At 33.7% G+C, this 25,753-nt stretch overlaps 1 protein-coding gene and 1 long non-coding RNA gene across 4 annotated transcripts in view; one reads left to right on the top strand and one right to left on the bottom strand.

Moving 5' to 3' along the window:
* The window catches only part of LOC136028245 (uncharacterized), a 306,509-nt gene that overhangs the window by 152,958 nt on the left and 127,798 nt on the right, over nt 1–25,753 (top strand). For all 3 annotated transcript variants that reach the window (XM_065705985.1, XM_065705977.1, XM_065705994.1), the window contains exons 11-15: nt 2,851–2,981; nt 5,874–6,018; nt 16,229–16,417; nt 21,388–21,708; nt 23,484–23,759. In XM_065705985.1, coding sequence (XP_065562057.1) covers nt 2,851–2,981; nt 5,874–6,018; nt 16,229–16,417; nt 21,388–21,708; nt 23,484–23,759 — 1,062 coding nt within the window. The remainder of the gene's footprint in view (nt 1–2,850; nt 2,982–5,873; nt 6,019–16,228; nt 16,418–21,387; nt 21,709–23,483; nt 23,760–25,753) is intronic.
* LOC136028375 (uncharacterized) lies at nt 833–25,753 on the bottom strand. The gene is made up of 3 exons (XR_010617821.1): nt 25,695–25,753; nt 9,455–9,502; nt 833–2,190 (listed from the first exon to the last, which is right to left on the bottom strand). It is a non-coding gene; the product is annotated as an uncharacterized LOC136028375 (long non-coding RNA).

The raw sequence follows: 25,753 nt of genomic DNA, 5'->3' as shown, positions 1-25,753 counted from the left end.
TCTTACCCTTTCTCCGTTTTCACATCAATGAAGGGTCCGAAGGAACTATATCAGTATTTTTGGTATTGCTTGCATGATGTTTCACCGGTAACTTAGCAAAATTAATATTAGTACGGAAACGCCCTTTTTCACAGGAGTGCTACAAGATTTTTGATAATATTACCACATGGAATACCAGAACGCTATGCATGCCTGGCTTACCCTAGCTGCGGGAATTAGGTGTATTAAATATTCAACCCTTAGCTTTCTTGCAAGAACAGCCTATTTGTCAACGCAGTGTATTTCGTGAATCATGCTGTTTGTATTGATATTCAGAACAACCCGCTTTTTTTTTACACAGTTACTGACAGGGCTTTGTTCAGCAGCTCGAGTGGTCCTTTATTCTTGTTAAGTCATCATTGCACACTTACTTTAAAAGTTTAAATACATGCTGTTTGTCACCGATTATTATAGAACCATGCTTTTCCTACACATTGGGCATGGACAAGGCCCCAGGCTTTAACTTTGCTGAAGATTTGGATCTGGTTGCAAGGATTAATCTCAGTCACTATTACTTTGGGGTTTACCCTGAGTTGAGAACCTATTTTGAGTGCATGTCATTTCATATGTACTAGGGATGGAAGAAGAAAGAGTTTTTTGAACCTTAAAGCTAGAGTCATCGTGAAGGTTAATGTTTCATTTGGGACTACTTTGCATATAAGATTGATAGCGCCTTTGAAAGACTTAGAAATTGTGCTGTAGCCCTCGCTAAATATTCTGTCAGGGTTTGCGTATTTTTTATCAGTTGGAATATAAATAAAATATACAACTGTTGAATGAATCTTCACTGCAACAAGAATGTCTGTGGTGGCATGAGAACTAGTTGCAAGATTACCTCTTACTACATTTGCAACATCGCTAGAAAATTAGCCTCTTTCATTGCTAACTGTCAAAGAGGTAAAATGTTTATTATAACCATCCAGAGCAAACAGACCAAGCCCTGCTTCTCAGGATGAATGTTATTGTTGGCAGTTAATGTAACAACCATGAAACAATTCTTCTAGATGTTGTTGTTTTGAAAGAACACTATCATTAATGGCTTAAGGAATAAGTCAAATTGATGAACAAGTATTAATCTCAGCAAAATCTGCACAACTGTATGCTCATACTTATTTGAAGGGTGGTGGCTGAATTGAATAGGTTACATTTAATATACTTCTTACACTGAGTGTCTTTAGCAACCATATAATTGCTGGAGTATCATTTTGCATCTGGGAGCTCTCTAACAAATCAATTTTGCACAACTTTATTGCTGACAATTATATCGTTCTTTGTGTAGTACCTTGAACTTGCTAGCAGGCAGAAACTTATAACTATCTACTAAACTTTCGTGTGATGCTTGTTCAAGACTGTCTAACTGCACAACTTTGGCGCAGCTTGCCACTAGCAGAATAATATCGTCTTGCAACAAGAGGAACAGTAATGTCTACTCCAAAGTAGGTGGAAGTATCCACTTTATTGTCTGTAGATCAGTTATGTGGATGAACGATCCGCACATTCTACGGATGAAGGATGACAGATTTCCAAAGATTGTCGTTCCTGGTCAATCATCCAAGACCAAATGGAAAGCAGGTCGTTCGTGGTTGAAATGGGAGGATGGTGTAAAGAAAGACTAAGGGAAATAGGAGACTAATGGGAGGATTTGAAGAGGGAGATTTGAATAGATTGAGGTTGAGAGGGAGAATGCGTAGATTTGTTGACCCAGGTGGCTTGGTGCTGTGGTGAATTGTTATTAGTAGTTCGTCATAGCAGTACACCAGTATGAACAATAAGATCACTTGGTATCAACCGGAAACTTTGGACAAAATGAAATACCAAGCATCACTATTACTACGCTGGAATTTATATGTCTTTTGGATGACTTTGGATTATTCAGACCATTTTACGGGTTCTTCAAAACTACCGTACAGGTCTAAAGCCTTATGTACCTTTATGGGTAAAGCACAACCGTTTGCATTCAGCATTCCCTTTCCAATAACATGGCTTATTTTAAGTATACCTCATTTGCTTGACGTTTCACCCAGCACCACAGGCACCTCATCTAGCTGAAATTGACAAAACAAAGCAGATTTACTTTGTCTTCATCAAAGAGATCAAGACTTCTAACCATTCATTCCTAGATGTACGACTACTGGCTTGGTCCGCTCACTCCTAAGAAAAAAAAACAACAAATAAATAAATAAATATTCACTTCTCAATAATGAAAATCTATTTTCTTAGATAAATAACATAAGCTTCAGATATAAGGCTCTCTCATACGTTTAATTTGATTATGTAGGCTTGGCAAATTTTTTTACGATAACGATTTTTAATGAATAAATTTAAACTTCACAAATTATACACTTTTGGGAAAAGTATAAAAGGTATATTTTTATAGCTAGTGATTTCGGTTCTTATTGGCAAAAGTTGATAGTAGCTCACCTCTCATTGCCATGCACAGTTTTCTGATTTGGAAGAAACATCTTTAATCTCTGATGGGTCAAATCTGATTACTTTCAGCAAAGTTTTGGAGTCGTAGTTTCAAGCTTCTAGTTACTTTCTCGGATAGAAAACAAAAGTTCTATTCTTTTTTTTAGACTTATGGGAATTTTAAAAGAAAATTTTCATCCCTAGAGGTGGTTTAGGTGCTCAGTTGAATAATATTAATAATTCTCATATGAAGAACAGATTGATAATTTTGTTTAGCAGCTCATATTATAACCATTGTGCAAAGAACTTTTGATCCCTACTTTTGTTTTTAACTCTACAGCTGAATAACACCGAAAGATAAAGACATGGTTAATTTCTACAAAAAATTATGTTTGTTTTCAGACAATATTGTTACGTGTCAAGACAAAGCATGGGCTTTTGAAAGAGTTCCTGGAAAGCAGTACAGATCAAAAGGGGAAAAGCCGTTAAAAAACGTGAAGTCTCGGCAGGAATGTGAAATCGCATGTCTTCAGGTATTTTAAGCAATCTGCACAACTTGTAGATAAAATTTATAGATTTGTTAGCTTTTAGTTTGCAATAAAATATTTCAGTTTTATTTAGTTCTCGTCAGAAGGTTGGTTGATTCATAACTTTACCTTGTTGCAAAATATACTACTACTACTACTACTAATAACTCACTGCAGCACCAAGCCACCTGAGGCCAACACAGCTACGCACGCTCCTCCTCCAACCTAATCTATTCACAACCTCCCTCTTTACACCCTCCCAGGAAGTTCCCATTTCCTTTAAATCTTTATTTATGACATCCTCCCAACCCAGACAAGGACGACCTGCTTTCCGTGTAGCCCCAGACGATTGGCCAAAAAGGACAATCTTCGGCAATCTGTCATCCTTCATCCGCAGAACGTGGCAGAACTTGCTGTATAGCTTATGCAATGTGTGATAGTAAACAATTGACATTTTAGGCTATTCTTTTATTTTAGTTCCAAAATTATGATTTTTTTAACCAGTTTGTTTCTTATGAAAAAAACATGTGTCGATACCAAAACACCTTTTGGTGTTTTGCAATTCACATTTGGTGTTTTCAATTACTTAATCAGCATAACCTTTTTTTTAAATTGGGTGTTTTTAACAAAATCGACGAATTTCATTTTTCTTATTATGTCATATGTAAAGAATATGTCGTTTAGATGAATATGCCATTAGATAAATAGTCTTTTATAAAGGTTGTTCCACATAATGCAGTACAAGCCAGCAACGCATTAAGGGTTTTTACATAATAAGCAATGACCCCGTCTTGCTTCGGATGGCACAAATAAGGGGGTGAGGATTTTTGAAGTATCAAGAAGCAAGAAATACTTCCAAGCAACACTTAGAGTTTAAATTTTATTCTGAATCTCTTTTTGAGGAATATCCTACGCTAAGTGATAAGATTTACAACGGTGTTGCAGTGAAATATTTTAGCCGAGCATGTTACAAAAAGTTTTTTCAAGCAAAGCTTTACCTCTTCTCTCTTGTAGATGTTTAGTAGTTCACGTTTAATAGGACTGTTCGTAAATCTGTATTTGAAAGCTCAATTTAACCAGGATGAAAGTGGATACATAACTTGATGCCTTTTTGTTCTCTTTCATAATACAATAACCGATTCTGGGGGAAATTACATTTTGAGCTATTAAAATGCTAAAGAGGCTCAAAGCAGCCCATTCTAACCAACTGTTTGAAAATGGTTTCTAAAAAACTGGGTAATGAGAAAAAATGCCATATGAAGATCATCAGGAATGGCAATTATTATTTTCGGTAGTTTTAATAGTAAAATATTAGTAGGAAAACAAATTTGTTGAATTTTATAGAAAGAGTATGGAACACCTAAAAATGATGTGAGTTTATCGTGACGTCAATTTAGTGGGGTTTTAGACCCCTTTTAAAAATTTCCGCAAATTTGTATTCGAAATAATATTTTATTGTTAATACTAAGGAAAATAACAATTATCATTCCAGAATCAGCTACAAATGGCAGTTTTTCTCACTTAAACTTTTTTTTTTTAAACAAGATCCTAAGCTTTTATTTACCTAAGATTGTTGTGCCATCTGGGGCCCTTTAAAAGATCAAAACTTAATTTCTTTCAGAAGCGATTATTGAATTATTGTAGTACATAAAAAAAGGCATCAATGATGTATTCATTTTCATCCAAGGTAAATTATGTTCATAAAAGAGGCATCAAGTGTCAACTGTTTGTAGCTTCTTGAAAAGTTTAGTGTTAAATTCTTTTTTATTTTGCTGCTTTTTTTAATGGAAGGTGATGGACAGACGTGTATTTCATTTAAGACAGTGTATACACTGAGGAGTGCAAACAATACTTGCTCCAGACGTGCTAAAACAATTCATGATAGTAGTGAAAACAGCCAAATATCCCACTTGAATTGGTAGGTAGAGAAAGGATACAGGAAAGGAACATTAACGATTGTCTATATTGCTAAAATTATTTTCGTTATTTTTCTTTAATGAATAACAAAATATTTTAAATAACATTTATCGGCCATATAGCAAAAATAAAACTTAGAATTTCTGTTTTCGGTTTGATTCCAGCTCTTTCTAGAACAAGGCAAATTCTAGTGATAGAAGACAATAATGTGAAAACAATGTTTAATCTTATGAAGGCTATGGATTGCCATACTTAATACACCACAAGGTATTCTGCAGGTGTCGAGAGGGAGAAAATTTATGACGAAGGTTTTCACTAATTATGTTTCATAATAGTAATGATTGATTTGACATAAATAGTTCGTTGGGAAGAAAGAAGTTAGTCAAGGACAATAATTCTATTATTTAGGGTAAAATAGTTAGAGCGAAAACCAATTTAAAGGATTTTGGCATGAGAAGAAAGTCTGCACCTTCCTTTCAAGCTAAATTGAACCAATTTTTTTTTACTAAGAAAGGGGACTGTTTGTGTTTCACTTTGATAGGAATCTACATAAATTTATCATTCCTATAAAAGATTCCTGCTATATTAAAGGTCCAACTTTCATTGCACTGGCTTCAATTGCGAGGGAGTTACTCGTGTCTCTTATTTTTTTGCTCCCCCTCCCTAGATATTCAAAAATACCTTTTTGAGGTATTTTAATTGAAAAATGTCTTTTTCTGGAAATTTCATTGAAAAATTAAATAAAATGATAAATCCCCCCCCCTTGAATTTGCAACGAATATTTTGCCCCTCCTAAGTTTTCGTGAATTGCTGCTGTTGCTTCACTAGTTAATAATGATAAAAAAAACTTAATTTCCTTCCTAAGGTTGACTTCACTTTATGTTTTTACCCTATTCCTTTTTTTTTCACCAAAATTACTTTCTTTTTGTAGAGATTGGTTGTAGTTAATTTGAATTATTGCATGTTTTTTTTATGTATTAGGAATCAGATTTTACTTGCTTGTCAGCCACATATGATCGTTTGGTTCAAGAATGCCTCGTAAGTCCAGATAGTCGAAGGACAAATACTAGTGGATATGAAGATGCTAGTGCTCATATTGAATACCTTGAAAACCAATGTAACCAAGGTAAGGAAATTAAGAAAAATTATGTATAATCCATATTTTATAGTATTTTGAGTGGTATTTTCCTCTACTTCCAGATGTAGCACAGATGTTTGCTTTATCTTATACCGTTCAGTGTTGGCCCATTGTAATAATGATGATACTTTTTTCGATTTAATAGAAGTTACGAAAAGCGAAATGTCATTCGAAAGAGGCCAGGCAATACCATATCGGCAGTAAAAGTCTCCAGAAAAAAAGACTTTCAGTCTTTATCAGTCTTTATAACTGGGTCTAATCAGTCTATCAGTCTTTAATAAGAATTTCTTAATTCTGAGTATTCATAATTCATAAGTCTTTCATAATTCTATCAGTCTTTCAAGTCGGATTAAAATTCATGGTAAATTAAAAGTTGCTCTTTGACCTAATGTTCGAACTTTTAACATTATGGTTATGTTTTATTTCTTATTTCTATTTTGTGGCGATTGTCAGTTTTGTAACAAATCCTGAATACTTGAATTATGACTACAAACCTTCTCTGTTAAGAGTTCAATGCCGAGAAGATTTTTGTTTTTGCTGAGCAACGTTAAAACTTATTTCATACAGAATTTATTCCAAATACGATGGGGCTACCGCTTCCTCAACCCTCAATCTTTAAACTAAATTCTTGGCTGTGTTTTTGATTCTTTTTTTTTCAAGTTGATACTTGTGTTTGAGAAATCTTTTTAAAGAATTGTCACAAAAAATTTGAACTCTAGCGGAAAGAGTGTAAAGGCTGAAGAAGGGGCAGCCTACCTATTTACGGAATAATTCATTTTTGTTTTAATTCTTAATGTCACTCTTCAATTTCAGCCGGAAACACCGGTTTTTTATTTAATTTCTTACCATTTTTCCAATCATGCCAGGAAATACCCCCCTCCCACCGTGTACAATTTCCTCTGCAAAATTACCACCAGAAAATTCCTTCCCCATGAAAAATTCTCCCCGTAGAAAATCACCCTCCACAGAAAATCCCCTCCCCCTACCAGCAAATTCTGTATATTTCCCAGCTACAAATACTATATGTGTTTAATGGTGAAATTGCGCAACTTACAGCCCTTTACCCAGGAACTATGGGAAGTCATGTCATCCCCAAATGCATAGTTTATGGAATCAAATGACTATCTCAAAATTTTTATCGGATATAATTGGGAGAAAAGGGAGTGTGGAAGGGGGACTAGTTGCCATCCTATCTTTTTGGTCACTTCAAAAGGGTACTAGAACTTTTTATTTCGGATTAATTATCTAATCCCTCTTGCCTCCCGGGGGTATTTTTGGTCTCTGCCTCTATCATTGTTGTATACTTCCCCTTCTGTTTGACAATATTCTCTTTGTAGTATAAAAGATTACATTCACATACCTGCCAGCAGAGAGGACAAAAGGCAGGAGGGGGGGGGGCAAGCCAGTACGGGTCTGACTCGAAAGTTTTTTTGGAGAAGTGCTAATATGACATTTCCAGCGAAATTAAATCGTAATCTTTCTCATTGCCAATTAATACAGAATATTAAGTATCCTCTTGCTAACCAGGGGAAGTGACACTCCCAATGGCGTCCATGAAGAACATTACCACAAACCATTTTTTACTCTACTTTATAAATCTGCCATTAAAACTTGCTGAATTGTTTAACTTGAATATTTATACTTTACTTTATAAAGAAAATACAAAAAATTAACTGTTTTTCTTGAAGCCTTGCTTTATAAAAGTTAAATTTTCATTTATAGAGTCGAGTTTGAGGAGTAGTAACCGTCTTTGGATTTAGGGTAACACTGGATATAATATTAAACATGAACAGAAATTAAAGTGAAAAGAAAAGTTTTCTGAAATGAAAGTAAAGAACCGCATTAAAACTTAAAACAAACAGGAATTAGTCCGTATATAAGAGAGACTGCCCCCTCCCCACTGTTTGCACTGATATTCTATAGGGTTTTAAGAATACTTCTCACTCCAAACCAACAGCTGTTGTGTTTGAACAGCTATGCTTAACGAATTGGAACAAAAAGTGGCACCGTTTTCTTTTATTTGCCCAATTTTTGATCGAAAATAGTTTTCTAGATTTTTCTTTGGGAATAAAGGCTATGAGATGGAACAATTTTCTCATTATGTTAAAGCAGGAACCATAATTCCAATGGAAATGCAATAGATGAGACGGAAATTATCTGTTGCGATATGTTACTAGAGACGTGATATTTCGAAGCGCTTCTGGGTCAATGGAGTATAATTTACGCTCTGGGTCCTTCAATTTGTAGCAGAAGGGGGAATCCTAAGATATTTAAACATGTGTATTAAGGTGAAAGCATGTTATCACAGCGTCTTAAGAAAATAGAACTAGACAATTAGAAATTTAACCGTTTTCCAATCCTTTTAAATCTTAATACACTTTTTAGATAACCTTGATAGACATAAAATTAGAATAAGGATCTCCATTAATGGGGTGAATAAAGTTTTATCTTTTCAATATTTGGCAATTAGAAAGCTCCGGAAGGACTCATGCTGCTACGTATTGTTTCAGCTGTATCCTTTTCTTGCAACTATTAGACTGTGGCAACTAGTTTACCATATTATTTACGTTTTGGTTTGAAAAAAGGATTTTGTTCACGTTTCACAAAATATTTCCATTGGTAAATAATAAGCTATTGAAAATAGACATTTTGGTAACACATTATATTGGGAAATCTTGGCGTGGCACAACATGTCATGGAGACAGTCTGTCACAGCCTCGCACTTACAATCAATTTATTAATACTAAAAGAAAAACTATTACAAAGTAAAGCGGTTACTAGGCCCAAGAAGCTTTGCTTGTAAGGGGCCACAGGAAACAAGAATAAAAAACTTTTATAAAATGTATACAAAAAAAAAAAAAAAAAAAAAAAAAATCTGGAACAAGACAAGGACATTTAACAGATAAAAGATTTAGAAGGAGATTTAACGTATAGCTGAAAATAATTTTAAAAGAAGTGAAGAGAGACATACAAATTAGGAAAGAATTAAAAAAAAAGAGAGAGAAAGATTATTGAACTGGAAATACCCGACAAGAAACCGCCTTTCCAGAAAGAAATTGAGGAACATCAAGAGAGATAAACAAGGACTTTAAAAGTTAAGAAGATTCCTGAAAACAATTTTAAAAAGAATAAGAGAGAGAGAGATATGAGTTAAGGAAAAATTCCAAGAAAAGAGAAACAATAGGAAAAGAGGAAACAGGAAAAATAAAAACAAAGGAGAGAGAGAGAGAGAGGGAAAGAAATTACTAAACAGGAAAAATCCGACGAAATAATGCCTTTGCAGAAAGAAATAGAGGGACATCCGAAGGGATAGAGTTCCATAATAGAATTGATTGATATACAGGAGACCTCTGGACTGCTGTAGAAGATCGTTTTGGTAAAATAAATCGTTGACAAGAACTACGTAAGGAAGAAGAGTACCTACCTGAGCCTATCCGTGACAAAAATTGTTGCAGGTGCGGTGGGAGAGTACCTAGAAAAAAGAATGCGCTAAATAAAGAGTACAATTCGTTAAGTTTGATTGGCATTGGAAGCACCGCTAGGAAGGGATTAAGAAATCTTCACATACGTGCAAAACTGCTAGAAGCAATTTTAAGTGACAAAATTCTGCTTAAATCTATAGTGTCAAATTATCAATTAAAAGGGAATTAGTATTTTTATAGCTTGTTATGAAAGCATCATAGTCTCTCAGTCAAACAATACTACCCTATATTATAGCTTGGAGTAACCAACGAATTTACATTAATAGCCTCGAAGATCTTACAGTAACACACATAATTCATCAAACTCGTCAGTCAACACATAACAGGCAATCCACGGGCTTTCTAGTCATGATTGTGTTTTAGATTACTACACTCTATGTCGGCCGTGACGTTGAAAGCATCAGAACTAAGTATAGGTAGCGTGTCTCCTTTTAAGGAATTCCAGAGTTTGGAATTCTTTCATAAATCCACTGGATGATAAAATAACCACATTTATTTAAGTTTGTTTATGATTTTTTTTAAATTTTTCTCCTGTTTTCCCTAGCAGAGGTGTTAACTGAGAGTAGAAAAAGATCAGAGGTCATTAGGAATTAATGACATTTTTGAACTTTTAACAAATTGGTTTTCAATGATGACCTCCGCTCCCTTTCGTCCCTATTTGTCTTTTTTTTTATTATTTGTGTGTGTGTCTGTATGTGAAAAAAATATCCTCAAGAAACAACAATTGCATATCACTATAATGGTAGCACGAAACAAAAATAAAAATTGCTGCTTTCTTTCAAAATAAGGCATGACAAATATCATTGCGTTAGGGACGAACCAAAAAAAGAAAGAAAAAAGTTATTACTAATATATTTCATTAAAAAAGGATTTCTGAGTCCTACCCATCTCTTATCCATATAAATAAAAATAAATAAATTCAATAATAACTAAACTCATACTCTACGATTCGTCTTGAAAAGAGTACAAAAACGTTACCATAAAACTACAGAAAATACTATATAATTCAACAAACTTCCTGAAATACCCCGACACTGAACCAATCATGCACACGAATGGATCTCTCTTCTTACAAGCTGCTTTCATGTTCGAAATCAATCACTCACCTCATCTCTAATAAACTAGTTAAAGCAAATAAACCACATGAAAGTATGGAGTTCCTGAAGGACTTCCCTTTTTTTACTTCTACCGGAAGCATGTTTCAGAGTTCAAGGCCTGACAGGAAACTTAAATCTGAAATAGTTTGGACCGACATTCTAACTGAGTCGACATTCGTTCCTTTTTTCATAACTATGTACTCTTTTTTTATTAGAAAGCTGAGAAACATACTGGCAACAAATCAGATAAAAAAATATGCGTTAGAAAACTAACATAAGTTTTAAATCCTACATGAAACATAGAACTTCTAATTGTTGTTCCATTGACCTCACTGAGTCCCTGAATAAATTGCATGTTAAAACTCTTACAGCTTTGTTGTTCAACACATAAAGCGTGTACAAATGGGTAGTGAACGTTGACAACAAACTGTACCACAATACGCTAAGTATTGATGATAAGAGAAAAAATGAATGATCCTGATAACCTTTTTGGGATGATAAATTCTTCAACTTCCGCAGAATTAAAAAAGTCTGTTCCTAAAATGATAAAAGCGAATTGGACTAGCGTGTACTGAAAAGCAAATTTCTATGACTATATCAAAATGAAACTTAGTTTTTTTTTTCAAAATAGAATTTAGTTAGTTTTCAGATTCATATTAACATTACCGCATCATATTTTTCGGCCTTTTCTCATTTGGGGAGTTTCTGAATTATCCCTGTCTTGATTGTGGGGAGGAGAGTAATCATAGTCATAATCTTACTCATGCGGATTTTCTTCAACAGGAATTTGGCTAGAAGAAATATTTATCTAAAAACTCAGTGAAATATCAGTTGCTTTGTTGAACAAAGCTAAAAGTATGGTAGTCCTCAGAAGGAAAGAGTTAAATCTCCTTCGTAGGAGTTTCATCGATTTTATAGACAAATATTAATGAGATGATTAACTTCATTCTATTACAAAAGAAAAACCTATTACCACCTCGGGGGGTGGGGGGGGGGGAGAGTAAAAAAGCTAGACTTTCCTTGTAGGAAAATTGAAGGTACCTAATGTAAATGTCAAGCTAAATAATTGTCTCATCTCTTTAATTATTACCTGTAAATTTAAAAGGACTTGGTTCGGCTCATATATATTGGGAAAAATATAAATTTTTCCTTAAATTTGTAACCTTTTTAGATTTTTTTTTTTTTTTTTTTTTTTTTTTTTTTTTTTTTTTTTTGTGGCCAGAAATGTCAATATGCGAGTTAATAAAAAAAACTATGTAGTTGATATCGATACAGGCCCCTGCATTCGGGATGTGGTAACCTTGTATATATTGCTTCTTTTTGTAAGCAACAACCTCCAAACGAGTTATATTTTATGAAATACATATGTTGATGAACTTATCCAGGTCAAAATCCCAAACCCAATCATCATCGCTATCATTTTCAATTTTGAAGCGTTTTGATTCTTGCTGTCGATGATCTTCTAACCCTGTTTTCTTTATTTTTCATGTTGGATTTTCATTATTTCAGACAATTTGCTAATGTCCTTTTGCTTTAGCTGCCCTTATTGGTCTAGTCTCAGATGATGGTCCAGTTTGTAGATTTGTTAATTGTTCTGGTGGTTGGACAAAAACTTCTTTTTCTTCCAAAGAGTTATCATTTACCTTATACATGTCAAAATCCCAAGCCTAATCATCATCGCTATCCTTTTCAACTTCGACAGGTTTTGATTCTCGCTGTCAAAGTTGTTGATTTTCACCCATGTCATCTAATCGTAGGTGTCTTTACTCTTGTTTTTCATTTTTGACTAGCTCAGATTCTCGTAGTCGGTTGTCTTCTAATCGTGTGTGTCTTTGATCTTTATGTTCATTTTCGACACGATCTAATTCCTGTTTTCACATATCTTCTAACCACCCATGTCTCCGCTCTTCTTTTCCATTTTTGACTTGCTCCGATTCTAGTTGTCACTTGTCTTCTATCCGCCCGTATCTTTGGTCTTTATTTTCATTTTTAGACACGTTCTAATTTTCGTTTTCGTATATCTTCTAGCTCCCGTGTCTTTGCTATTTGTTTTCATTCATGACACGTTTTGATACTCGCTGTTGCATTTCTTCTAACCAAAATTGTATTTCTTCTTCATTTTGGATTTTTATTACTTCAGGAAATTTAGAAATACACCTTGCTTTAGCTGCCCGTATTGTTCTCTTCTCATTTGAAGGTTGAGGTTGTTGGTATTCTCCCATTGTAAATTTAGTATGTTCGGGCCGTTTTCTCGGTCCTATCACGTTTGATAATTCATGCGGTTCCAAAGAATCATCATTTGTAATAATTGCAAGTTTTCATTTTTTGGGCCTTGCTACTGACATGGTACATCTGGTTGTTTTCATATATTGCGTTCAACGTAGCAAGTTGATTTTATCTAACGAAAAGCAAACTAATTTAAAAATTTTCAGGTATTTTTCACGTCTGAATTAAAACATTAAAATGATTGCCTAGGCATCATAAATAGTGTTGTAGTTTACATGATAACTTTAGAGATTCTGAACAGATCTTAAAAAAAATTTCAACTTTTTTTTTCAGGTCTTAAATGACATTGCGCAAACTTCTATGTCCGAGTTCTAACAACGATTTCTATAAACCTTCAAATTTCTGGTTTTCTTTTTTAAGACTTTTGAATTGTTGTAATCCCTTACATGAAAATCTCCAATTTTTTGACCACCAACACCTAGTTGGTGGGGGTGCTTCGCGCCCCCCAAGCCCCTCGCGCGCGTAAGTCGTTACGCGCCATGTTAGTTACGCGCCATTGAAGTTGTGTCCCTGTGCCCCACCTGTGAATATATATATATATATATATATATATATATATATATATATATATATATATATATATATATATATATATATATATATATATATATATATATATATATATATATATATATATATATATATATATATATATATATATATATATATATATATATATATATATATATATATATATATATATATTATATATATATATATATATCTATATATATAAAAATAAGTTGTCTGTGGATCTGTGGATCTGTGGATCTGTGGATCAGGTGACGTCATGTTTGTCCGCATATGACGTCTGAATTATTTCACACTAATACAAAAGAAGAAAAAAACTAAAAAAGGGAAAAACTACAAAAAAAACTAAAAAGAAAAAAAACTAAAAAAGCTAAAAAACTAAAAAAAACTAAAAAAAGGTAAAAATCTAATAACTAAAAAAAAACTGAAAAAAATAAAAAAAGGCAAAAACTACAAAAAAAATAAAAACTAATAAAAAAACTAAAAAAGCTAAAAAACTAAAAAAACTAAAAAAAACTAAAAAAAGGTAAAAAACTAAAAAAAACTAAAAACTAAAAAAGAAAAAAACTAAAAAAAAAGGAAAAAACTGAAAAATAAAAGAGAAAAAGAAAACTAAAAAAATATGAATAAATATATATAAAAATAAGTTGTTTGTGGGTTATGTCTGTCTGTCTGTCTGTCGAGTGACGTCGTGTTTGTCCGCATATGACGTCTGAATTATTTCACACTAATACAAAAGAAGAAAAAAAACTAAAAAAGGTAAAAACTACAAAAAAAACTAAAAAGAAAAAAAACTAAAAAAGCTAAAAAACTAAAAAAAACTAAAAAAAGGTAAAAAGCTAAAAACTAAAAAAAACTGAAAAAACTAAAAAAAGGCAAAAACTAAAAAAAAAACTAAAAACTAATAAAAAAACTAAAAAAGCTAAAAAACTAAAAAAACTAAAAAAACTAAAAAAAGGTAAAAAACAAAAAAAACTAAAAACTAAAAAAGAAAAAACTAAAAAAAAGGAAAAAACTGAAAAATAAGAGAAAAAGAAAACTAAAAAAATATTAATAAATATAAAAAATATAAATATAAATATAATATAAATTAGCAATCAACAAAGCACCGAGACACAAATGACGACCGGGACACAGGGAGTATAAATGACGACCAGGACATAAGTAAAAAAAAAACTAAAAAAACTAAAAAAATGGTAAAAACTACAAAAAAACTAAAAACTAATAAAAAAACTAAAAAATCTAAAAATCTAAATAAACTAAAAAAGAAAAAAAAGAAAAAAGGAAAAAAATAAAGGAGAAAAACAAAACTAAAAAACGAATGTATATACAGACCGGGACACCGGGATACAAATGACGACCGGGACACAGGGAATATAAATGACGACCGGGACACAGGGACACAACTACAATGGGGACGCCGGGGGGCACAGGGGGATATAAATGACGACCGGGACACCGGGACACAAGGAATATAAATGACGCCCGGGACACTCAAAGAGAAATCACAGACTGGAACACCGGGACACAAATGACGACCGGGACACAGGGAATATAAATGACGACCGGGACACAGGGACATAACTACAAAGGGGACGCCGGGGTGCACAGGGGGATATATAAATGACGATGGCGACTCAGGGAATGGTCGATTAGCAATCCCCATCAACAAAGCTCAAGGGCAATCATTAGAATCATGAGGTATAGATCTGAATACGGATTGTTTTCCCATGGACCATTATATGTTGCATGTTCAAGAGTCGGTAAACCTGACAATCTATTTATATGCACAGACAATGGGACAGAAAAGAATGTTGTATATTCGCAAGTTTTACGTAGTTAAAAACATATATATATATATATATATATATATATATATATATATATATATATATATATATATATATATATATATATATATATATATATATATATATATATATATATATCTATATTCACAGGTTGGACATAGGGACACAACTACAATGGCGCGTAACTAATATGGCGCGTAACGACTTACGCGCGCGGGGGGGCTTGGGGGGTTGCGCGAAGCGCCCCACCAACTAGGTGTTGGGGTGGCGCGAAACGCCACCCCAACAGCTAGTATATATATATATATATATATATATATATATATATATATATATATATATATATATATATATATATATATATATATATATATATATATAAATATATATATATACATCTATATTCCCTGTGGCCCGGTGTCCCAGTCGTCTTTTGTGTCCTGGTGTCCCGGTCTGTAATTTTTCTTTGAGTGTCCCGGTCGTCATTTATATTCTCTGTGTCGCGGTTGTCATTTTCTCTTAGAGACGCAAGCATGTTTTCACGTTGTTCTTGTGATTCCTCGGCACGCTTTCATTTCTTACTTTCTCTATTAGCCGCAAGCCTTTTGGCATTAACTCTTTGAGCAGCTTCCTCGGCTGTTTCTTCTGCTATTGTAGGATTTATAGTAAAATTTCTCTTTGAATTAACTCTTTGATCAGCTTCCTCGGCTGTTTCTTCTGCCACTGTAGGATTTATACTGAAATTTCCCTTTGAATCGCCCTCTTATATACTTATAATGACGTCATATACAAAGCCTCATAGACTTATAATGACGTCATATGCGGACAAGCACACAAACACACAACTTATTTATATATATATATATATAACGTCATATGCGGACAAACACACAAACATACAACTTATTTATATATATATATATATATATATATATATATATATATATATATATATATATATATATGTATATATGTTGATAATTAATTTTAGCTGTAAACAGTGGGTGCCATTACAGTTCAATTGATGACGCTCATCCTCGATACTTGGATTCCGTTGTGTCTGATGTAACAACAGAAGAGGAATGTCAAAGCTACTGTGATGATGAAAACAGCTTTAACTGCCGATCCTTCGCTTTTTATGCCCCAGGAAGTCAATGTTTCCTTAGTGCAGATGATTCAGGTAAAATGAAAATACTTATAGAAAAGGGTATATTATCACAATAATCTATACATTGTATACTATAATACTGTAATTACCTCGAACGTTTTTCCATGAATTTCGCTTTGGCTGTTCGGATGGGTCTTGTCCTGCTGGATGGTCCTGGCTACCGGAAAAAATTTCTTTAATAAAATTTTGTATATTGACATTGAACTCGACCTTGATTTATTGAAATTCTAACCCATTGAACTCTGGCTATTTGATTGTCCAGGTTGTTAGGTGACAATTTTATTATTTTTTTGTTTTAGGTGATTGATGCTCTTTAAGTTTAACAGTCCTCATAAATTTAGTTTGTCCATGCATGTAGTGCAATCTACCTTATTTTCTTTTTTAGGGGAGGGGCTGAGAATCCCTAAAATTATAAAAGAATATTTAGATATTACCTATATATAATCTACTTAAGTCTTTGAAAATGTTTTCTATTTGAGTCTTTGCTTGTTTTAAATTTTATTTATGTATCTAAAGCAGAAAGTATCTTATTTTTATAAACTTGAAAAAATGTTACAGTTAAAAAATGTATACGCTCAAAATTTATACCCCAACAAAAAATGAGGAGTTGAGGTGAACTTCTGATGATGCTGAAATTTTAGAGTGTCTTAGCTAGTACCTTTAATGAATAAGCTCCTAATATGTGTAAGAATTACATTAAGAAATCCAAGATGGTTTATATTTACCAACTAAATATACTTGGATCTGAAATATCCTATCCTGTTATTGGTATTCGGATACAAGCTGTATAGATATATTGGTGATATTGGCCATACAAAGTGCATTTTGCCCGCAAAGAGGAAACACATTAGTCTTTCTTAAAACAGCATTATTTTCTGCCAAAAATATTCTGGAATCTCTGATGATATACCTTTAGATATTACCAACTAGTGTCATAACTATGGGGTATGAACGAATCTGGGCGACACGGAGAAAAGAGAAGTAGAGGACGAAAAGATTATTTCTGAAGTATGTAACTGTCTCGGCATGTTATTTCAAAATTTCAACCAATTATATGGTTTAATCAAATATTTTTATTTTAATTACTTCTCTTTGTTTTATTTTGGTCCTTTTTCGTTTTGTATTTCTTTACACCTTTTTTTCTTGTTGGTTTATAGTGGTTCAAAAATGAATTATTACTTGTGCAAATAAATTATCGAAAATAAACTGAGGTTTATTTATTTGTCACACCTAGGAAAATGTCTCTGGCTTTTCCTTAACTGAATATAGTAAAAAACGAACCCCAGTTGCACTGGTATTGTTCAACTGGTCACATTGTTCTACTACAGCATCGTCAATAGTTGTAATCTACGATTATGGCGCCATTCACCCTCTTGTATCAAACAGTTCGTGGCAACGAACTGTAGTAAGGAGCGACCCGGCTCAATAGTAACCAAAACTCTAAGAAATGGAATTTTGGTACCAATAGCTACATCAAAAGAATTGCATTTTAATGCTAATTCTAAATATATAAGTTTCATCTAGTTTATTCTTACCCATCAAAAGTTACGAGCCTGAGAAAATTTGCGTTATTGTAGAAAATAGGGGGAAACACCCATTAAAGTCATAGAATCTTAACCGAGAATCACTCCCTCAGATTCAGCGTATCAGAGAACCCTACTGTAGAAGTTTCAAGCTCCTATCTACAAAAATGTGGAATTTTATATTTTTGGCCAGAAGGCAGATCACGGATGCGTGCTTATTTGTTTGTTTGTTTGTTTTTTTGTTTTTTTTTTCCCAGGGGTGATCGTATCGACCCAGTTGTCCTAGAATGTTGCGAAAGGGCTCATTCTAAGGGAAATGAAAAGTTCTAGTGCCTTTTTTAAGTGACCAAAAAAATTGGAAGGCACCTAGGCCCCCTCCCACGCTAATTATTTTCCAAAGTCAACGGATCAAAATTCTGAGAAAGACATTTTATTCAGCGTAGTCGAAAAAGCTTATAACTATGTCTTTGGGGACAACTTACTCCCCCACAGTCCTCGTGGGAGGGGTTACAAGTTCAAAACTTTGACCAGTGCTTACATATAGTAATGGTTATTGGGAAGTGTACAGGCGTTTTCAGGAGGATTTTTTGGCTGGAGGCAGGGGTTGAGAAGAGGGGGATATGCTGGGGGAACTTTCCTTCGAGGAATTTGTCATGGGGGAGGAAAATTTACATGAAGGGAGCGCAGGATTTACTAGCATTACTTGAAAAAAAAAACAATGAAAAAATAAATATGAAAAAGTTTTTTTTTCAGCTGGAAGTAAGCAGCAGCATTAAAACTTAAAACGAACAGAAATTATTACCCGTTGGAGGGGCTCACCTCCTCCTAATACCTCGATCTTTACGCTAAAGTATTTTTAGTAATGTCAACTATTTACTCTACGGCTTTTGTGATTCGGGGGTCATTCTTAATGAATTGGGACAAAATTTAAGCTTCAGTGTAAAGAGCAAGGTGCTGACGAGGGGGCGAACACCCTCATATATGTAATAAAAACATGAGAATACAAAAGTTCTTTACGTAAGCTAATTTATAAGTTACGTATATCTTTTACTTATAAAAAGATTCGTAAAAAATTAAAAGTTCTAGTTGCCTTTTTAATTAACCAAAAATCGGAGGGCAACTAGGCTTCCTCCCCCGCTCTTTTTTTCTCAAAATCATTCGATCAAAATTATGAGAAAGCCAATTAGCCAAAAAAAAATAAATATACAAATTTTGTTTTAATTATTCCTCTGCGGAGAGCCAAAATCGAAACATGCATTGATTCAAAAACGTTCAGAAATTAAATAAAAAAAAACAAGTTTTTTAAATGAAAGTAAGGAGCGACATTAAAACTTAAAACAAACAGAAATTACTCCGTACATGAAAAGGGCTTTTCCTTCTCAACGCCCGCTCTTTACGCTAAAGTTTTTTACTGTTTTAAAATGTAGAGTTAAGAGAAAGAGTCAAACTTTAGCGTAAAGAGCGGGTCGTTGAGAAGGAAAATCCCCTTTCATATACGGAGTAATTTCTGTTCGTTTTAAGTTTTAATGTCGCTCCTTACTTTCATTTAAAAAACTTGTTTTTTTATTTAATCTTATATAGGAATAATTAATTTTTTGAAAAACATTTATTTTATCTTAAACATCGTGTTTTGTTAATTATAAAAGGCACTTGATATATTAATTCCCTTTAAAGTAGCCACTAACCAGTTCTCTATGATTTTTCAGTGCCCCTCTAGCAGTGGAGAAAAATAAGAGGACATATCAGTGCTACCCAGTCAAAAAAGTGATTTTCCTTCAATCCAGGGGACTGTAAGTCCCCTGTTTAGGGTGTTTGGCCACGTCCATTCTCATGGTATACTTTTTGTTTCGACCCGAAGCCATTTTTAGGGAGGTTTCGGGGAAGACCGTATCTAGGGGTGCTAAACCATTTGAATCACTCTTCCCAAATTTTTTGTCTAACTCGGAAAAGCGTGACAAAATAACAAATTTCAATGCGTTTTTAAAGTATATTCCATCCCATCCTCCCCCTTATTCCATCCAACAAAAATCATGGATTTGCCCTTGGTTTTAGGCTACTTTTCGAAATCTCTTGAATCTGTTTTCAAAAGTAACATTTTACAGTTAATACTAATTTAGATAATACTTACCATTCCTGAATCCGCTAGAAATGAGGATTTTTCCTTACTTGTCAGTTTTTAAATTTCTTTTTTCTTAATTTGTGGCTACTATGAGCTGATTTATTATGGTTACTGAGTTTACTATCATTTACTGAGGTTACTATGGTTCCTACTTTAGTTGGTTGCAATTACCGCTGCGACCGTGATTCAGTACGATCGACTTAAAAATTCTTTTTTTTAAAGAATTTTTTAAAGAATTTTTTTTGGGGATAACTCCTAAGTTATCCCAATTTTTACAAATAGCCGGTGTTACAACTCCAAGATCCTGTAAAGAATGAATCACTATGTTTAATTCGAAAATTCTTTTCATAATGTCCCGACGTCAGCTTATAGGACCTTAGATTCGACACGATCATCCTTAGGGTTAAAAAGAATCCTCTCGAAGTCTTAAACTATCAAAACCGTTTTTTTCAGGCCTGAGATACATATAAGTATATAGATATACACACTTATTGTTTGTTTAAAGATAGAAGTTATATACAAAAGCGTAATATTTTTGATATCTATCCATTTCAAAGCAACTCTCGTAAAATGTTTGATAACATTGGCCTAAAATGCTTTTTTGGGAATTGGGTACACCTCTCCTCAACCATTGGCCAATAACCTAATAGATTATGTGCAACTATACTTTATTCTATAGCCGTTTGCTTCATCGGATAAATGGTCTTTAATAACGTTACGTTTATTTTTTTTTAGTCTATCTATATATTCAGGGAAAAATGGTACACTAGCACAGGTCTTTACTCCGCGACTTGGAGGGCATATCAGTACCATTTTTACAGTTCTGAGAGCTTTTTTTGGCAATAATTCAGTCGTATTCCGGTCAAATTTGCTCTTTTGCTGGCCAAGATGTTGAATTTTGGCAATTTCTTATTAATAATTTTTTACTGAAAATTATGGATGGTCACAAGTGAGCCCATCCTTCTCTGGGAAATTAAGAAATGTCATTTTTTAAAATAGTGGCTTAGTATTCGCACGCTTTTTGAATTCCGCTTTTTGGGAGAGTTCGCTTACAATTTCTAAAATAAAAAAAAACAATTTCACGTGCTAACACCTTTTGATGAGCTTTCTCCCAACTTTCAAATTAACACATATTACATATTTAGAAACAGCATGAACAATTGCTTTTGTTGTTACACGTATTTTAATCAGAACAGTTTGAGTTTTTATTAGAAATAGTTGCTTTTCACCTAAAGTTCTTTACCACGAACTGTTCAAAACCCACAAAAACATTATGTAAACAAGCTTCTGATATTACCCTATTGCATATTTTATCATAACCAAATCGTTTTTGTTCATAGTGTCTGGTGGTAAGATGAATTATCAAGCCCGACCTGGGACGACATATAAAGAAAGAATCTGTCAGAATGGGCGATCGTACGACAGTTTTACAACTATTAGTTGGTTTTTCCAGAGTCCACCCAATAAACCAATATACTATACCTCTTCATCTTCTTTGAATGGTTCAAGGTCCACCAAACCCCCAGGCCAGTCTAATACAACAAATCAGTCAAGAAAAGGTGATGATGCTAAATCTAAGGGGATGGATAGACAGGATGTCCAACTGGTTAGCATATATTTAGGAGATAATGGAGAAAAGGAATTCGTTCCAAGACGCCCAGGTTAGTTTGCTTTTTCAATAAAACCGTTCAGCTCGATGACAAGTGCAGTTAAAATCTTGCGGCGGCTCTCTCTAAGTGGATAAAATAAAAGATAAACATCGAAACAACATTTTATTTGCTCGGTCTTTTTTACAGGAATAAATAGCAAGCTTGTCACCCAACCTTGTCACGGCGGGATCGAACTCAGGGCTTTCCAAGCAGGGCTTTCCTGCTTTCCAAGCAGGGCGTCAATCCACTGTGCTGTAACAAGACTCTTTAGGTTACTCAAAACTGAGAACTTTGCAGAAATAAAATTATATTGTCACAGCTACGGTGCTGCAGTATTATTATTTCTTCGCCATAAAAGCTAGGACGCATGGAAAAACAGTTTTCGATAGCTATTCATTTGTTAATTAGTTAAGATGCACGATGAGTGTCTTCAATCTTCTCAATGACCTTAGAGCCGCATCAACTCTATTTAAGGGTATTTATTAGATACTTAGAGGATGATTAAACGCTCTTTGGAATGGTCTCATTAAGCAAATTGCACAAAGCAAACATAATTGTATGTATTTTTGTATTATGTATGTATTATGTATTGATAATTAGTTAAGATGCACGATGAGTGTCTTCAGTCTTCTCAGTGACCTTAGAGCCGCATCAACTCTATTTAAGGGTATTTATTAGAAACTTAGAGGATGATTAAACGCTCTTTGGAATGGTCTCATTAAGCAAATTGCTTAAAGCAAACATAGTTGTATGTATTTTCAGAACTAAGACTTGGCCATAGTGGATTTAGCCCTCCTTCTTGAAAAATCCTTTACCTGCCCCTTAAGAGCGTCACATTTAGTCTGCTTGAACATCAGGAAAAGTACCTAATGCCGTGATACCAGACGTTTCTTTTCTCTTTGTCTTCTGCTAGCCCATCACCCTTCTTCTAATTTGATTATCTCATATTTAAATGAAGAATAAACCTTTTACATGAAATATTAAAAATGAAAGTTCGTATAAGTCTAATTTCAAATTATAAAGAAAAGAGATAGACCTTTGAAATGAACAGAAATTATACTGGATAGAAGAAAAAGCGGACCTCCTTTCCTGTGAGATGCTATTATTTCGGAGTTTCTAAAATAAGATCATCACGCAACAAAACGCCACCTGATAATTCCAAATGTATAGATTAAAAAAAAAACAAAGTATTTTCAGCTTTTAAACTAAATTATTGAAACTGCGCGTGTTTTAGTAGAGCACTGGTAAGAAACTGACTATCAGGGTGCTGGATCCCGTCCTTTTCACATTAGTTTTTTCCTCATATTAGTCAAACAACCTTGTGTCTTCTTCAGAATCAAACGTAGTATGTTTTTACATGGTAATGAAACACGTATAAATAACTAAAATGCAAGCGGTAACATTTTATGTAATCTTCTGAATTTAATAATGATGCCTATTATTATTCTTAACTTTTATTATAAAATACCCGTTTTTTGAAGGGAGAGAATATTAAAGTAGATTGTGTTCCCAATATTAAGGAGAAAGATGGAAATTGATTTTTAATTCATATTATAAACTTCCACACCTCGATTTGATTTAACATTTATGGCTTGAATCTTATTTTACAATGTGTATTTGGTATTTTGTTCTATGTAAGTAAACTAAAAGGTTTTTCAGCAAAAATTTTTCTCGTACGTCAAAACGTATTTCTAAGCTCTATATCGAATTATACAGAAGTGCAGCTGGAAAGATCGATAGAACTCTGTGTAGTAGAGTTCAGATTTTCATTCTTTTCTTGTTTGCAGATGGGAAATGTAAAAGCGGTCATCTTGAGTTTCAGCGCTGCACAGGCATTCAAATACAATCTCAGCAAACGCGAGAAAGATCACGACGCAATTATCGCGAAAATTCTCCTGGCTTATTAGCATCATGCACAAGGCGTTGCGAAAGTCAACCATCATGTCTTGGATTCAATGTTGATCTTAAGAGGCATGAGTGTCAAATAGTGGAAGGAGGGAATACATCTGCCGCTGTGAAGGAGGCCCCTGGTAATGTCTACTTCGAGAGTGTCTGTCTGACAGGTATAATTTTTTCTTTTCTTTGCGGATTTGTTGTAACTGGGAATTACAAGACACATAAAAGAATGTATCAAACAGTTAGTGGTAACGAACTGTAGTAAGGAGCAACCCGGCTCAATAGTAACCAAAACTCTAAAAAACGGAATTTTGATACCAATAGTTACATCAAAAGAATTGTATTTTAATGCTGATTTTAAATATATAAGTTTCATCAAGTTTAGTCTTACCCATAAAAGTTACGAGCCTGAGAAAATCTGCCCTATTTTAGAAAATAGGGTGAAACACCCCCTAAAAGTCATAGAATCTTAATGAAAATCACACCATCAGATTCAGCGTATCAGAGAACCCTAATGTACAAGTTCCAAGATCCTATCTACAAAAATGTGGAATTTTGTATTTTTTGCCAGAAGACAAATCACGGATGCGTGTTTATTTGTTTGTTTGTTTTTTTTTCTTTTTCCCAGGGGTGATCGTATCGACCCAGTGGTCCTAGAATTTAGCGAGAGGGCTCATTCTAACGAAAATGAAAAGTTCTAGTTCCCTTTTTAAGTGACCAAACAAATCGGAGGGCACCTAGGCCCCCTCCCATGCTCATTTTTCCCCAAAGTAGTCGGATCAAAATTCTGAGATAGCCATTTTATTCAACATAGTCAAAAAACCTTATAACTATGTCTTTGGGGATGACTTACTCCCCCACAGTCCCCGTGGGAGGGGCTGCAAGTTGCAAATTTTGACCAGTGTTTGCATATATTAATGGTTATTGGGAAATGTAGAGACGTTTTCAGGGGGATTTTTTGGTTGGGAGTGGGGGGGTTGAGAAGAGGGGGATATGTGGGGAAAATTTTCCATGGAGGAATTTGTCATGGGGGAAGAAGATTTCCATAAAGGGGGCGCAACATTCTCTAGCATTATTTAAAAAAAACAATGAGAAAATAAATAAGAAAAAGTTTTTTTTTCAACTGGAAGTATGGAGTAGCATTAAAACTTAAAACGAACAGAAAATATTATGCATATAAGGGGTTCACCTCCTCCTAATACCTCACTCTTTACGCTAAAGGTTTTTTAGTAATTTCAACTATTTATTCTACGGCCTTTGTGATCCAGGGGATAAAATTTAAGCTTTAATGCAAAGAGTTATTGACGAGGTATTGACGAGTGGGCGAACCTTCTCATATACGTAATAAAAACATACGAACATAGAAGTTTGTTACGTAAACTAATTCGTAAGTTACGTATATCTTTTACTAATGAAAACGTTCGTAAAAACTAAAAGTTCTAGTTTCCTTTTTAAGTACCCAAAAAATTGGAGAGCAACTGGGCCTCCTTCCCCTCCTTTTTTCGCAAAATCATTCGATCAAAACTAATAAATAAATATGATAAATATGACTAATAAAATAAATAAATATACAAATTTCGCTTTAATTATTCATCTGCGGAGAGCCGAAATCAAAATATTGGATTAACTAAAAAACATTCAGAAATTAAATAAAAAAAACAAGTTTTTTTAACTGAAAGTAAGGAGCGACATTAAAACTTAAAACGAACAGAAATTACCCCGTATATGAAAGGGGCTGCTCCTTCTTCAACGCCCTGCTCTTTATGCTAAAGTTTTTACTGTTTTAAAAAGTAGAGTTGAGAGAAAGAGTCAAACTTTAGTGCAAAGAGCAAGGCGTTGAAGAAGGAGCAGCCCCTTTCATATACGGGGTAATTTCTGTTCGTTGTAAGTTTTAATGTCGCTCCTTACTTTCAGTTAAAAAAAATTGTTTTTTTATTTCATTCTAAGTAAAGTTTAAGCTGCTAAAGCTTGTGTTGGAGAAGCGCTAGATATCCTTAATGAGATTAATAGATATCGAAGAATCAAGAAAACTAATTTAAAAAAATTGAAGGAGGGACAGTGCAATATGTAAAAATCTTGGGCGTTTTGATAATTTCATTTACCTTTATTATATAAGATAGAAACAATTCTCTGTATGTTTGTTAAAATTACTTCTAACTGT

This window comes from Artemia franciscana, chromosome 1 (genome assembly GCF_032884065.1).
Source record: "Artemia franciscana chromosome 1, ASM3288406v1, whole genome shotgun sequence".
Taxonomy (NCBI): domain Eukaryota; kingdom Metazoa; phylum Arthropoda; class Branchiopoda; order Anostraca; family Artemiidae; genus Artemia; species Artemia franciscana.
Note: the sequence above shows the minus strand (reverse complement) of the source record. Positions and strands in the feature narration are given on the sequence as shown.